The 13,112-nt window shown below is 30.8% G+C and overlaps 4 protein-coding genes and 1 non-coding gene across 5 annotated transcripts; 2 read left to right on the plus strand and 3 right to left on the minus strand.

Annotated features, from left to right (window-relative positions):
• Positions 1-349: 349 nt before the first annotated feature.
• Positions 350-2,308, plus strand: ECM10 (Hsp70 family ATPase ECM10; the record flags this gene model as incomplete). The annotated part of the gene is made up of 1 exon (XM_004178534.1): positions 350-2,308. The coding sequence occupies one exon, from the start codon at positions 350-352 to the stop codon at positions 2,306-2,308; it is 1,959 nt and encodes a 652-aa protein (XP_004178582.1).
• Positions 2,309-5,119: 2,811 nt separating this feature from the next.
• On the minus strand, positions 5,120-5,191 carry TBLA0Btrna14E. The gene has a single exon. It is a non-coding gene; the product is annotated as a tRNA-Glu (tRNA).
• A 1,303-nt stretch (positions 5,192-6,494) lies between these two features.
• LSC1 (succinate--CoA ligase (GDP-forming) subunit alpha) lies at positions 6,495-7,505 on the minus strand (the record flags this gene model as incomplete). Its single annotated transcript, XM_004178535.1, has 1 exon — positions 6,495-7,505. One exon carries the CDS (start codon positions 7,503-7,505, stop codon positions 6,495-6,497), a length of 1,011 nt encoding a protein of 336 aa, XP_004178583.1.
• A 1,061-nt stretch (positions 7,506-8,566) lies between these two features.
• Positions 8,567-10,939, plus strand: TBLA0B02230 (UBA domain-containing protein; the record flags this gene model as incomplete). The annotated part of the gene is made up of 1 exon (XM_004178536.1): positions 8,567-10,939. The coding sequence occupies one exon, from the start codon at positions 8,567-8,569 to the stop codon at positions 10,937-10,939; it is 2,373 nt and encodes a 790-aa protein (XP_004178584.1).
• Positions 10,940-11,319: 380 nt separating this feature from the next.
• Positions 11,320-12,441, minus strand: IDH2 (isocitrate dehydrogenase (NAD(+)) IDH2; the record flags this gene model as incomplete). Its single annotated transcript, XM_004178537.1, has 1 exon — positions 11,320-12,441. The coding sequence occupies one exon, from the start codon at positions 12,439-12,441 to the stop codon at positions 11,320-11,322; it is 1,122 nt and encodes a 373-aa protein (XP_004178585.1).
• Positions 12,442-13,112: the final 671 nt, after the last annotated feature.

Here is a 13,112-nt window from a genome sequence, read left to right on the forward strand (position 1 = left end):
CACCGTTCATGAGGGATCATGTCGGAAGTCGATCACGAGTAAGATAGCCGTGGGAAATTTATATTCTACGGATTCAACCTTTGAACAATTAGAATTAAGTGTGATTTTGAAGTATTTTAAAAAAACAATTATAAGGTCAATTGTTCTCCCATTAGATCATAAAAACTTTCTCCTTTTTTCTGATAAACTCTAAAAGGGATAAGATTTGTTCTGAGAAGTTTGCAAAAACTATCTATAGAAAATTACATTGTATTATTAACTGGACCCTCCTATAAAAAGGTATTCGATAAGAACGTTTCTAAATTAAAATTATAAACTCCTATACAAAAGAATTCTAAAAAGTTTAATAATGTTGGCTGCTAAGAATTTACTACGTAATAACAATACTGCCATTTCTAAATCTTTAAGATTGGCAACTCGTTTCCAATCTACCAAGGTTCAAGGTTCAGTTATTGGTATCGATTTGGGTACCACTAACTCAGCCGTTGCTGTTATGGAAGGTAAGGTTCCAAGAATTATTGAAAACGCTGAAGGTTCTAGAACCACTCCATCTGTTGTTGCTTTCAATAAGGATGGTGAAAGATTAGTTGGTATTCCAGCTAAACGTCAAGCTGTCGTTAACCCTGAAAATACCTTGTTTGCTACTAAACGTTTGATTGGTCGTCGTTTCGAAGATGCCGAAGTTCAAAGAGATATCAAACAAGTTCCATATAAGATTGTTAAGCACTCTAATGGTGACGCTTGGGTTGAAGCTTTAGGTGAAACTTATTCTCCAGCTCAAATTGGTGGTTTCGTTTTAAACAAAATGAAGGAAACTGCTGAAGCCTTCTTGGGTAAAAGCGCTAAGAATGCAGTTGTTACTGTTCCTGCTTACTTTAATGACTCTCAAAGACAAGCTACTAAAGATGCTGGTCAAATTGTTGGTTTAAATGTTTTACGTGTTGTTAACGAACCAACTGCCGCAGCTTTGGCTTACGGTTTAGAAAAGTCTGATTCTAAGGTTGTCGCTGTTTTCGATTTAGGTGGTGGTACTTTTGATATTTCCATCTTGGATATTGATAACGGTGTCTTCGAAGTTAAATCTACCAATGGTGATACTCATTTAGGTGGTGAAGATTTCGATATTTATTTATTGAGAGAAATTGTTGCCCGTTTCAAGAAGGAATCTGGTATTGATTTAGAAAATGACCGTATGGCAATTCAAAGAATCAGAGAAGCCGCAGAAAAAGCCAAGATTGAATTATCTTCTACCGTTTCTACAGATATTAACTTGCCATTTATTACAGCCGATGCTTCTGGTCCAAAGCATATTAACATGAAGTTTTCTAGAGCTCAATTCGAAACTTTGACTGAACCATTAGTTAAGAGAACAGTTGATCCAGTTAAGAAAGCTTTGAAGGATGCTGGTTTATCTACCTCAGACATTTCCGAAGTTCTATTGGTCGGTGGTATGTCCAGAATGCCAAAGGTTGTTGAAACTGTTAAGCAATTGTTTGGTAAAGAACCATCAAAGGCTGTCAATCCAGATGAAGCTGTTGCTATTGGTGCTGCCATTCAAGGTGCAGTTTTATCCGGTGAAGTCACTGATGTTTTATTATTAGATGTTACTCCATTATCTTTAGGTATTGAAACTTTGGGTGGTGTCTTCACAAGATTAATTCCAAGAAACACTACTATTCCAACCAAGAAATCTCAAGTATTTTCAACTGCTGCTGCCGGTCAAACTTCTGTTGAAATCAGAGTTTTCCAAGGTGAAAGAGAATTGGTTAGAGATAACAAGTTGATTGGTAACTTTACTTTGTCTGGTATTCCACCAGCTCCAAAGGGTGTTCCACAAATTGAAGTTACTTTTGATATTGATGCCGATGGTATTATTAACGTTTCTGCAAAGGACAAGGCCAGTAACAAGGACGCTTCTATTACTGTTGCTGGTTCTTCCGGTCTATCTGAAAATGAAATTGAACAAATGGTTAACGATGCTGAAAAATTCAAGTCACAAGATGAAGCTAGAAAGAAGTCTATCGAAAGTGCTAACAGAGCTGACCAATTGGCAAATGACACTGAAGCCTCTTTGAAGGAATTCGAAGCTAAGGTCGACAAGGTCGAAGCTCAAAAGGTTAAGGATCAAGTCACTGCATTGAAAGAATTAGTTGCTAGAGTTCAATCTGGTGAAGAAGTTGATGCAGAAACTTTGAAGACTAAGACTGAAGAATTACAAACTTCCTCCATGAAATTGTTCGAACAAATCTACAAGAACAATAATAACACATCAAGCTCAAGTGATGCTAACAATGAAACCAAAGAATAATTCTTTTAATGACATTTCTTAAAAAAAAAACCTATAAAATAATCTAATATTTTGCATCTTGTTTTCTTTACATTTTATACTTACTATTTTAAAATTATTCATGTATATAGTCAAAATAATGGTACTGATAGTAATGTTGTTTCCTTTAGAGACAAAAGTACATTTTTAAAATATTTTATTAAAGATTTATTTTTTGTTTTTATATATTTCTTGTTTATATATTTTATGGATAGAACCTATTTTAAACCAAAATATAAATAAAAAAAGTTAAATAATAAAACTGCCAACTATATTGAAAATTTACATGTCAAACCTAATGTAGAGTATTATTCAACAGTATGTACATTAAATTAAATTTCACTTGGTTAACAAGGTTGACACTAATGCCATCTTATCAATGTTATTACTTTAATTTGTTCCAAAAGGTAATGACTTCAAATTTTTAAAAAGATTTCAAGAAAAATCATGTTGATTTAATTATAACAGCTGAATTTATCCATTATACTGGATGGAATAACTTTTAACAAGAAGCAAGGAAAAAGCTAAGGCAAAAATGGTAAATTCGAAATATAGGGTTACGTGTAACTTATTGCTGTTGAATTTTTTTAAATAGGTAAAATTATTTTAGATTACTCTTATTCTGCTTGTGACTTCCGACCATATTAAAAACAACAAGAACTTAATATTCTTAATTCCTTCATGCAAATTTATATGTATATTGAAAATACAGTTTTAGATGCAAAATAGCATGGTAAGCATATTTAGTTCGTGTTAAATATGGAAAAAAAATCCCACCTTTAGGGACAGCAGCCAACAATTCTTTAAAAATTAACCTATAAGCTACCCTAAATTAACCTTCAAGTTATTTCTAACTATACTATAAAGTTGAAAGTGCCAAATAAATAATTTAATATTTTGGATTGTTCCAGGCATATTGTCAACCATTTCTCGGTTGGTTTTAATAAACCTTTCCCTATTGTGTATATTTAATTTCAAGTGAAAAAAAAAAAAAACTATTTAAGGCGGACGTTTTTTTAAGAATTCTATTTTCAAAGGGAGAATGCTTTCCTCAAAAAAGTTCCCTCTAAGAAATTTAACCAAAAATATATTTGCTCAAGTAAATCAAATATACTAAAGTAAAATATTTCAGAATTTATATATCATTTCTATATAGAATTTATCTTGTTTAATTCAATTCTTTAACTTCTTATCATTAACAAAAATTCAATGTCACAATTTTCTGAAAAAGATTTCGATGCTATTAATTATGCTGACTTCCGTCCAACTTATTCAATTGAGTTTTATAAAAAATAAATGAGTATCATGAGGGTGAAAAGAATCTCTTGATTGATGTTGGCTGTGGTCCAGGTACTGCTACGTTGCAATTAGTCGATTTGTTGAAATTTCAAAAAACTATTGGTACTGATATTTCCAAACCTATGGTCGATGGTGGTAATAGTTTGAAAAAAAAGATGCTAATGTAGAATTTTTGGTTTCTAGTGGTGAAGATTTCCAATTTTTAGGAAAAGATTTCAATGCAAAAAAAGTTGATATGATTACAGCCGCTGAATGTGTTCATTATATTGGATTTGATATTTTCCAAGAAAATTGCTGGAAAAATCTAAGAAAAAACGGTACTTTGGCTATTTGGGGTTACGTCAATCCAACTATTGCTGGATACCCAAAGGTGGATAAGATTTCCCTTGATTATTTTTATTCTGCTGATATAAGTTTGGACCTTATTGGCATCAGCCAGGTGGAAAAATCATTAGTAATCTATTACAAGATTGCAAATGGGATGAAACCAAATACAAAGATATTAAAAATGTTGTTATGTACGCAAGAGATTATGGTAAAGGTGTTAATGAAGATAAATTGTACTTCAGTTGCCCTTCAACTCCAGAAGGATTAAGACGTTATTTCACTACAACAAGTTTCTATCATGGGTGGAAGAAAGATAATCCAAATGAAAAAGATCTAAGTGAATCATTTTTGGAAGAAGTATTGGCCGCTTGTCCTGATTTAAAAGCTGACTCAAAAGTCCAAATTGTATTTGATACTTTTTATATGCTTGCCAGAGCAATTTAAAAAAGAAAAATAATTTGTGTCATTTTAAGTCACACCAATCTTTTTCCTTTTTTTCTTGTTTTATAATATCTATATTTTTTAAATAATCTAAACTTTATCTTTATTTTTTACTTAATATTATCTGCCTATGGTTGTATTGCCCATATCTTACTTTTAGCTTTGTTCTTTAATCTATTTATTTCGCCATTCATTTTTTTGGTCTTAAATTAAGAATCCTGTAAATATGTAAGATTCAGTTAAGCAGGACATATCAAGAACCAATCCAATAGAACAATAAACTGGACTATCTATTCAATGGATGCAAAATATCGAGACCTCAAAGGTGATGTCTCAATATTAAACCAGCGAAAAATCTATTATATTTTTGTGATAGTCTACAAGAGACACCATGAGGAAAAGTATTTCATCTTGGAGGGGCTAATATAGCAATAATTATTGTTTCTTTTCACATGATTAGGTATATTCTGCCAATGCATTCCTTTACCTTTTTTTTTAATTACTTAATCCTTGGCTTAAAGAAAGATGGCACATACAATTTAATTCTAATTGGTTATTTGTTTATAACAATATACCTTGAGGCAAAAAACAATGCCACAATATTTAGTTTTAATTGAATCATTATATGCTGCAGCCTATTCTTTTTTTATATCACTACATTATGTGGTACAACCAGGGCTCACAACCTCAATAGGTAAAAAATTTCAAAAAAATAAACTTTAAATGCTCCGATACGGGGAGTCGAACCCCGGTCTCCACGGTGAAAGCGTGATGTGATAGCCGTTACACTATATCGGAATAGTAATCATGAAAAAAATAAATTATACATAAACATGATGAATAACCTGGATAGTGAATCAATATTATATGGTGTTTATAGCACATTGATAAGTTTGATATAGAAACAAAGGCAAATATTTGTTAGTATTAAGTATATGTTGTAATAACTGACTAGTTAGGAATGAGTAATATATATAGAGGTAATCAAAATACTTTTACAAAGCGCATATGTTAATAATTATTTCAACACAACATAATAATATGATGCTATTTCAAACTATATTTAAACTGGTTTCATTTTTGTTTAAATAGCCCATTTATTTGAGTAGTATAAAAACTAAGCTTTTCTAATTTATACTTTATATCTAAGATATATCATAAAATCTATAATAGATAGTGATACTTCTAGTGTTATCAAGAAAGCCTGACAACATAGAGTTAGATAACATTATAGTGATAAAAGTGGGAATATCCAGTACAATCGTTGCAACTAAATATAGAACGGTATTTAACAATTTGGAATTTTAAATTACCTTCAAAAAAAACTTGAATCATTTTTTTAAAAATATATATTCTGAATTAAACACAAATCCATGCTGTGAGCCTGCTTATCATAAATAGTTAACCCTATTTTCTTTTATATGTATTTAAACAAAGTATAGCATAAACCTAGCGTTAAGTAGAATAATAATATATCATATATTCTGGAATTGAACATTTATTTTTAGAGAAGTTCTTATTCTTTTTATGACATTCTTGTAAACGTAATTTTTTTTCACTAAAAAACACAAACTAATGAAAACAACTAATTATCACTACATATAAAAAATTATTCTAAAAAGAGATATCCTAATCAATTTTCAAGCATTTTAACTCCATTTTATTTTTACAACATTATATCCCACTATATGTTTGAAAATATTTCTTTGTTGCCATAAATAAAATTAATAAACTTCTCCTATAGCAATGATATATCATCATAGGTATATCTTATATCTTTTAATCTCAAATGACACTACATTTTTCCAATGGAGAAAATTTATTTAGTTAGAATATTTATTGAGAATATATATTTTATTTACATATATAAAAAAAAAAATAAGCATGGAAGTTTAGAGAGGAGAGCAGTTAGAAAGAAAAAAATTTTTTTTTTTTGTTTTTGTTCATGAATATGAAAGAATAGTATGAATATGAGGGTTGAATCATCCTCTTTTACAATAGAATATTAGTAGACAAAATAAATCATGCTTAATCCAGCTTAAATTAGGAAAAGTTGATGCTTTTTTTTAATAATTGAATGAGCCAAAAAAATTTTTTATTTTTATTTTTGTTCTTCAAATTTGGCAACCAAAGCCTTACCTAATCTACCTGGAGAATCCACAACAGCAACACCTACATCAGCCAAAGCCTTCTTCTTAGAGGCAGCATCAGTACCGGAACCTTCCACAATAGCACCACTGTGACCCATTCTAACACCTTTCATTTGACCAGCAACAGTACCAGCAATGAATGAAGCAACAGGCTTTGGATTTGGTAAAGAAAAGTTGTATTCCTTCAAGAAATCAGCAGCTTCTAATTCTGCAGTACCACCAATTTCACCCAATAGAATGATACCTTTAGTATCTGGGTCTCTCATAAAGACTTTTAATACGTCGATGAAATCGGAACCTGGGAAGGCATCACCACCAATACCAACGACCAAACTTTGACCCAAGTTAGTTAAAGTGGTTTGTTGGACGGCTTCATAAGTTAAAGTACCTGATTTGGAAACAATACCGATTTTCCCTTGTTTGAAAATAGTGGTTGGTTGAATACCAATTCTAACCTTGGAGTTTGGATTCAAGATACCTGGACAATTTGGACCTACCAATCTTGTCTTTGTTTGAGATTTCAACATTTCACTGATATATAACATATCGTGTTGTGGGATACCTTCGGTGATACAAACAGCCAATGGGATTTCAGCTTCAATGGCTTCTTTGATAGAAGCAGCAGCCAAAGGTGGTGGAACAAATATACCAGTGGCATTAGCACCGGTTTCCTTGATAGCTTCTTCGACAGTGGCAAAGACTGGTCTTTCAAGATGCAATTGACCGGCTTTTTTAGGGTTAGTACCACCGACAATGTTGGTACCATATTCTAAGGACAATTTAGCATGGAATGTGGCTTGTTTACCAGTGAAACCTTGCAATATAACTTTTGTAGATGGAGGCAATAATAAATTCTTGATGGTTTCATCATATGGAATGGCAGGTCTTGAAAAAGAACGAGAAATAACTTTGGAAGTTAAAGTGGAAGATGACTTCAAGGCAGAAGTAGTGGTTCTCAACATATTGTGATAGAATGTTAGCAGTTGTGTTTAAGTATTATAATATATATGAGGAAGGTTCAAGCCAAATATATTCTTATTAGTGTGAGTATGTTGTCTAAGGAAAATAAGAAAAATAATACAGGCAGGATACTTGAGATCGATCTGATGACGATTGAATGATATATTTATTAATCGTTGGAAATCTTCTACCGGACGAAAGATATAAAAGAAAAGTTAGTTAGATAGATGAAAGGTTGTTAAGGATTAAGTTGCAACTAAATTCAAACAGTATTAAGGGCTGGATGAGAAATAACCTGATATTTAATAAAACAAGACGGAATAGGGTGAACCAATCAATAAAAACTAAAAATAAAATAAATTACAGTGGATAAAAAATCCAAACTTGAAACCCAATTCCAAATCAAAAATGAAAATAAAATAGAGGTTAGAATTGTAAATTTAAGGAAACTCTGTAAATTATTTTTATACGTGTTTGTAGTTATTTTCGAAAGTTTGCCCAGTGATGCATGCAGGTACAAGAGCGGTACTAAAATTGAAAATGTCGGGCCGAGAATCCCGAAAAAATTGTAAATTTTTTGGGTGTTCAAAGATTTGCTTACGTCCGTGAAAATCAAGGGTGATTTTTTTCTTTTTTTTTTTTTTTAATTTTTATTTTTTTTATATTAAATTTCTTTTTTGGAGTGGTAGCGCCGCACGTGTTAGGGCTGAATAAAAGTAGGGTTGCGATTTTTAGTAAACAGGACAATTCAGGGTTATACGTATCATGTGTTATTGGGTTAGGGTTGGTTAGGGTTAGGGTTATCCTGTTTTTTAGGGTTCCGATTTGGTGAGAATTAAATAAAAGCTAGAGAGATTTAAGGAATAAGGATTTACCTTAATAATAATATTTAATAATAATATTTAATACTTTATAGTAATAATAATAACAACAAATTAAAGTTATAACAACCATACCAATTCTTTATACAGCCAAGAGGTAGAGGGGTTTGAGCACTAAGATTATACTAGAGTTGGACATTAAACATTCAATCACATAACCAAATCATTATTAAATCTTCAATATGGAAGATCAAGAGAAAATTCAAACTTTAATCGATATGGGGATTCCTCCAGATGTGGCGAACAATGCATTAAGAGCAGCTAATGGTAATGTAGAGGCTGCTGTTAATTATATATTTTCGAACGAATTACCTCCTCAAGCATCACAAATGCCCGAATTACCACCAAGAATTGATGAGAATTCCGATAATAATACTAATACCAATGTCTACAATGACAATACAGGAAATACTATTCCTATATCTGGGTCCAATGGATTCCAACCTGGCGATCTGAACAAGTATTTGACCGACAAAAATAATGCAATTGTGCAAGATACTGATTCCACATCCCATAATGCCACTATTAATACTTCGTTTATTAACAATACTACCACTACCACTTCCAATTCAAATTCAAATTCAAATCCGAATACAAATTATATGTCGGAAAGTGATATAGATATAGATATGATGACTTCCTCAACAAGAGAATTATCTACAGATATACGTAGTCAAAGTTTTAAACCTCAAGCAAGTTATACCTCTACTCATAAATTACAAATCTCTGACCCTACTGTATTATTACCTTTATCACAAAATTGTCTTTTGGAAAATTATTTGAGTTTATTTCTTTATTCATTATGTATGCTATGTCCTTTACAAATATTTGAAACTCAACAATTTAATGATTTGATGTATAATAAAAAATGGTATTCAATTTCAAATAATAATGAAAACACAACAACTGATTCACTTTTTTTACAATTGCAAAGAGTCACGTCTATTATTAACTCGAGAATGTCTGAGCGAGCCTTTATCTCAACAAAGATGTTTTCATTTGCCTTTAACAAAGATTTAAATTATCTATTAAGTCAATCAGATCATTTGAATGAAATATTTAATCCATTTATTGAATCATTAGTGACAACAGTATTACCACCAATTTTTAAAGATATCTTAGTGACAACAGCTATAAACAAAGATTCTCAAACAAATGAAATATTCAGATCACCAATAAGTATGATTAATTTTTTACCTGAAGAATATGAATCTAATCTATACAAGATGTTTAATAATTTGGTTTACCCCAATGAATATGGTAGAAATGATGATGAACAATCTGATGAATCTTTACAAACAGATGATGATGATAATGATGATGCAAATGATTCTGCCTTGGAAGAAATTTCTCCAATTTTTACTATTCTTTTTGAAGAATATGATGAAAGTGATTCTTCTTCCACTACATTACCAGAGGGAGTAGAAATACCTTTACAATTTTATCCACAATTATATTCTAAAAAAGTTAATGATCAATTAATTAAACATATTATTTCCAAAAGAAAAGAAGCACAATCGAAATCAAGATCCTTATTGAACGAAATTAATTCTTTGAAAAGTTTCCAAGGTAAAGATATAATGAAGATATTACAAAGTACAATCGATTATATTGAAAAAGATTCTCAAAGAGAAACAAAAAGTGCTAATAACCTAACTAATATTTTAACAGAAATGAAAAATTGTAAAAATTTGAAAATGGATCAATATAAAGAATTGACAAGAAAGTTACATTCAGAATGGAATTTGTCACATCCAGAAGGTTCTATCATTGAAACTGCAAAACAATTAAATTTAATCGACTCCCCTTATAACTTATCCATGGTTATATTCTCACCGGATTTATATTTAATTAAAAAGGCAAATGTGGATTGGTATTTGATAGATTGTAGAAGCATTAACCAAATGCAAAATAAAAATCGTAATAATAATAACAATAATAATAATCCCGATCTATTTGTATTAAGGAAATGTAACTCAGAAATTGAAATTCAAGATATTATTAAACAAAAGACAAGAAATCCAAGTGAAACGCCATTGATGTTTATTTATTGTAAAGAAAGTTTCCTTCCAAATGAAGACGATGTAATGAAATCTTTTGAATCAAATATGGCTTGTACTAAGTTTTTGAAAGAAGATCAATTGACTTTAAATGAATCTAATATGAATTCTGGAGAAAGTGATATTGATATGGATCAAGATGATCATCAAGATTTTGAAGAATATGGTTCCCAAAATTCTCATTATGATGCAAGCGTAAGCAATAATAATAATACATCTGATATGAGAAATATTACTGATCCATATGGTGAAAAAAATGATCATATGACAGTTAATAATGATAACGAATTTGATATAATGCATGAAGAAAACGTGGTAATCAATGATGTAATCACTGAAGATACTAAAAATATTGACGATATAGAGCAAGATGAATCATTAGATATTAAAGTAGAAACTGATTCAATTAATGGCGATGAACCACAAGATTTAATAGTTAATGACAATGATAAATCAGATGAGAATGATATGAAAGTTGGCGCTATACATTTATAAGTTACTAACTTTGTGAATTCTTCCTTTGAACTTGAAAATTTCATAAATACTCACAGATATAGATTAATATAGTAATAATATATAGATAGATTTGCATGAATATAAAATAATTTCAGAAAAAGTTTCAAAGAGAATATATATATGTAAAAGTAAAACTCGTAAAGAATTTCGAAAATTTGATATAATAGAAATGAATATTATAAATCTATTTGAGTAGAAGCAGAAGTAGGTATCGCAGTAATAACTAAAACAGTTATGTGCGTGTGCTTGTAGGAGTATATGTATGTATGTTTGTATGTACAAGGGCTAATTTCATTTTATTCAATAAAAAAAACAAAAAAACAAACGTCAAATCTGGTAATGATCTATACTATATTTTTTTATAAATTCTTAATAACAGATTCGGTGAATGAAGAAGTGGTAGCAGTACCTGCCAAATCACCAGTTCTATTTTCAGAGCCAGAAGCAATTGTGTTTAAGATAGCGTTTTCAATTTTATTGGAGTAAGATTCTAGACCCATATAGTTTAACATCATACAAGAAGATAATAATAGAGCTGTTGGGTTTGCTTTATTTTGACCAGCAATATCTGGAGCAGAACCATGAACGGCTTCGAAAATTGAAACTTCATTACCAATGTTGGCAGATGGGGTTAAACCTAAGGAGCCGGCACTTAAACCAGAGTTCAAATCTGATAAAATATCACCGTAAAGATTTGGACAAACAGTAACAGCGTCTGTGTAAGAAGGTGGGTCTCTAACGACATTTAAGACAGTGTTATCAATCAATTCAGTTTCCAATTTAATATCTGGGAATTCTGGAGCCAATTCCTTGGCAATATTGACGAAAAGACCATCTGCTAATTTTTGAATAGTAGATTTATGTACAACAACTAATCTTGGTCTGCCAATAGCTCTAGCATATTCGTAAGCGTATCTGATAACTCTTTCGGAGGCATCTCTGGTGATTAGCTTGATTGATTGAACAACACCTGGAGCAACTACGTGTTCAATCCCGGAATATTCACCTTCAGTGTTTTCTCTAATTAGGACTAAATCAACGTTCTTATAAGTAGTTTCGTAACCTCTAATGGATCTTGCTGGTCTAACATTTGCAAATAAACCAAAAGTCTTTCTTAAAGTTAAATTCAAAGATCTATGACCCTTACCGATTGGGGTAGCTAAAGGACCTTTCAAAGCAATCTTATGCTTATTAATCTGTTGAACAGCAGGTTCTGGGATTGTAGTTAAACCATTGATCAATAAAGGACTAACATCACAATATTCCCAATCAACAGGGACTTGGGCAGCTTTGAAGATGTCTTTTACAGATTTGGAAATTTCTGGACCAACACCGTCACCTTCAATGAATGGAACCGTAAATCTACCAGTGGAAGGGTTTGGACTACCTTTATATTTACCCACTTGACCACTAACCCTTAATGTAGAAGAAGTGGAAAAAAGTCTTCTGGCTGATTGTTTGGCTGCTATTGTTCTCAACATATTAAGAAGAAAATGTGTATATCTGTATGTGTTTTATAGTTCAAGGAATAAATTATTAAACGATTAATAATAATAATATTATAACTTATCAATTAAAATGCAGGATTAATTTTTTTTTAAATATAATAATTCTTTAATGTAATGGAATTTAATTCAAAAAAAAAGAGAATAATTGTTAGGGGCGGCTTCTCGGGAATAAGCGGTTGTTTGAATTTGTCCAATAATAAATTATTACAATGGGTCTAACGACTGCTTTTAAATACAAAATTAAAAGTATAAATTTCAAAAATCAAGTTACATTAATTGAATAAACGCCATTGAATAAAGAACTCCATTTAACCTAATGGACTTCGAATTTTAAACATCTTTAAGTAACATTGCTTATATACGTAAACTTGCTAATCAGCCGCGTGACAGCTGAAAGACCGAACGCGGAAAAGCACGTGATGACGTGAATGTCACAAATTTTGTATGTGACGTGAATAAAAAAAATCAAGATTATATTTATAGGAAAAAAGATAAGATTAGTATAATAATAATTACAAAGTGTATGGAATATATGGATGATCATGGAGGAGTAACATATGCTAAATTGGAGAGTTTACTTGGTAATATGGTTGTCTTTTGCTCCAGAGAAAAATGAGTGGGCTAATTACCAAAAAAAAAAAAAG

Source organism: Henningerozyma blattae, chromosome 2 (genome assembly GCF_000315915.1).
Source record: "Henningerozyma blattae CBS 6284 chromosome 2, complete genome".
In the NCBI taxonomy this organism is placed as follows: Eukaryota; Fungi; Ascomycota; class Saccharomycetes; order Saccharomycetales; family Saccharomycetaceae; genus Henningerozyma; species Henningerozyma blattae.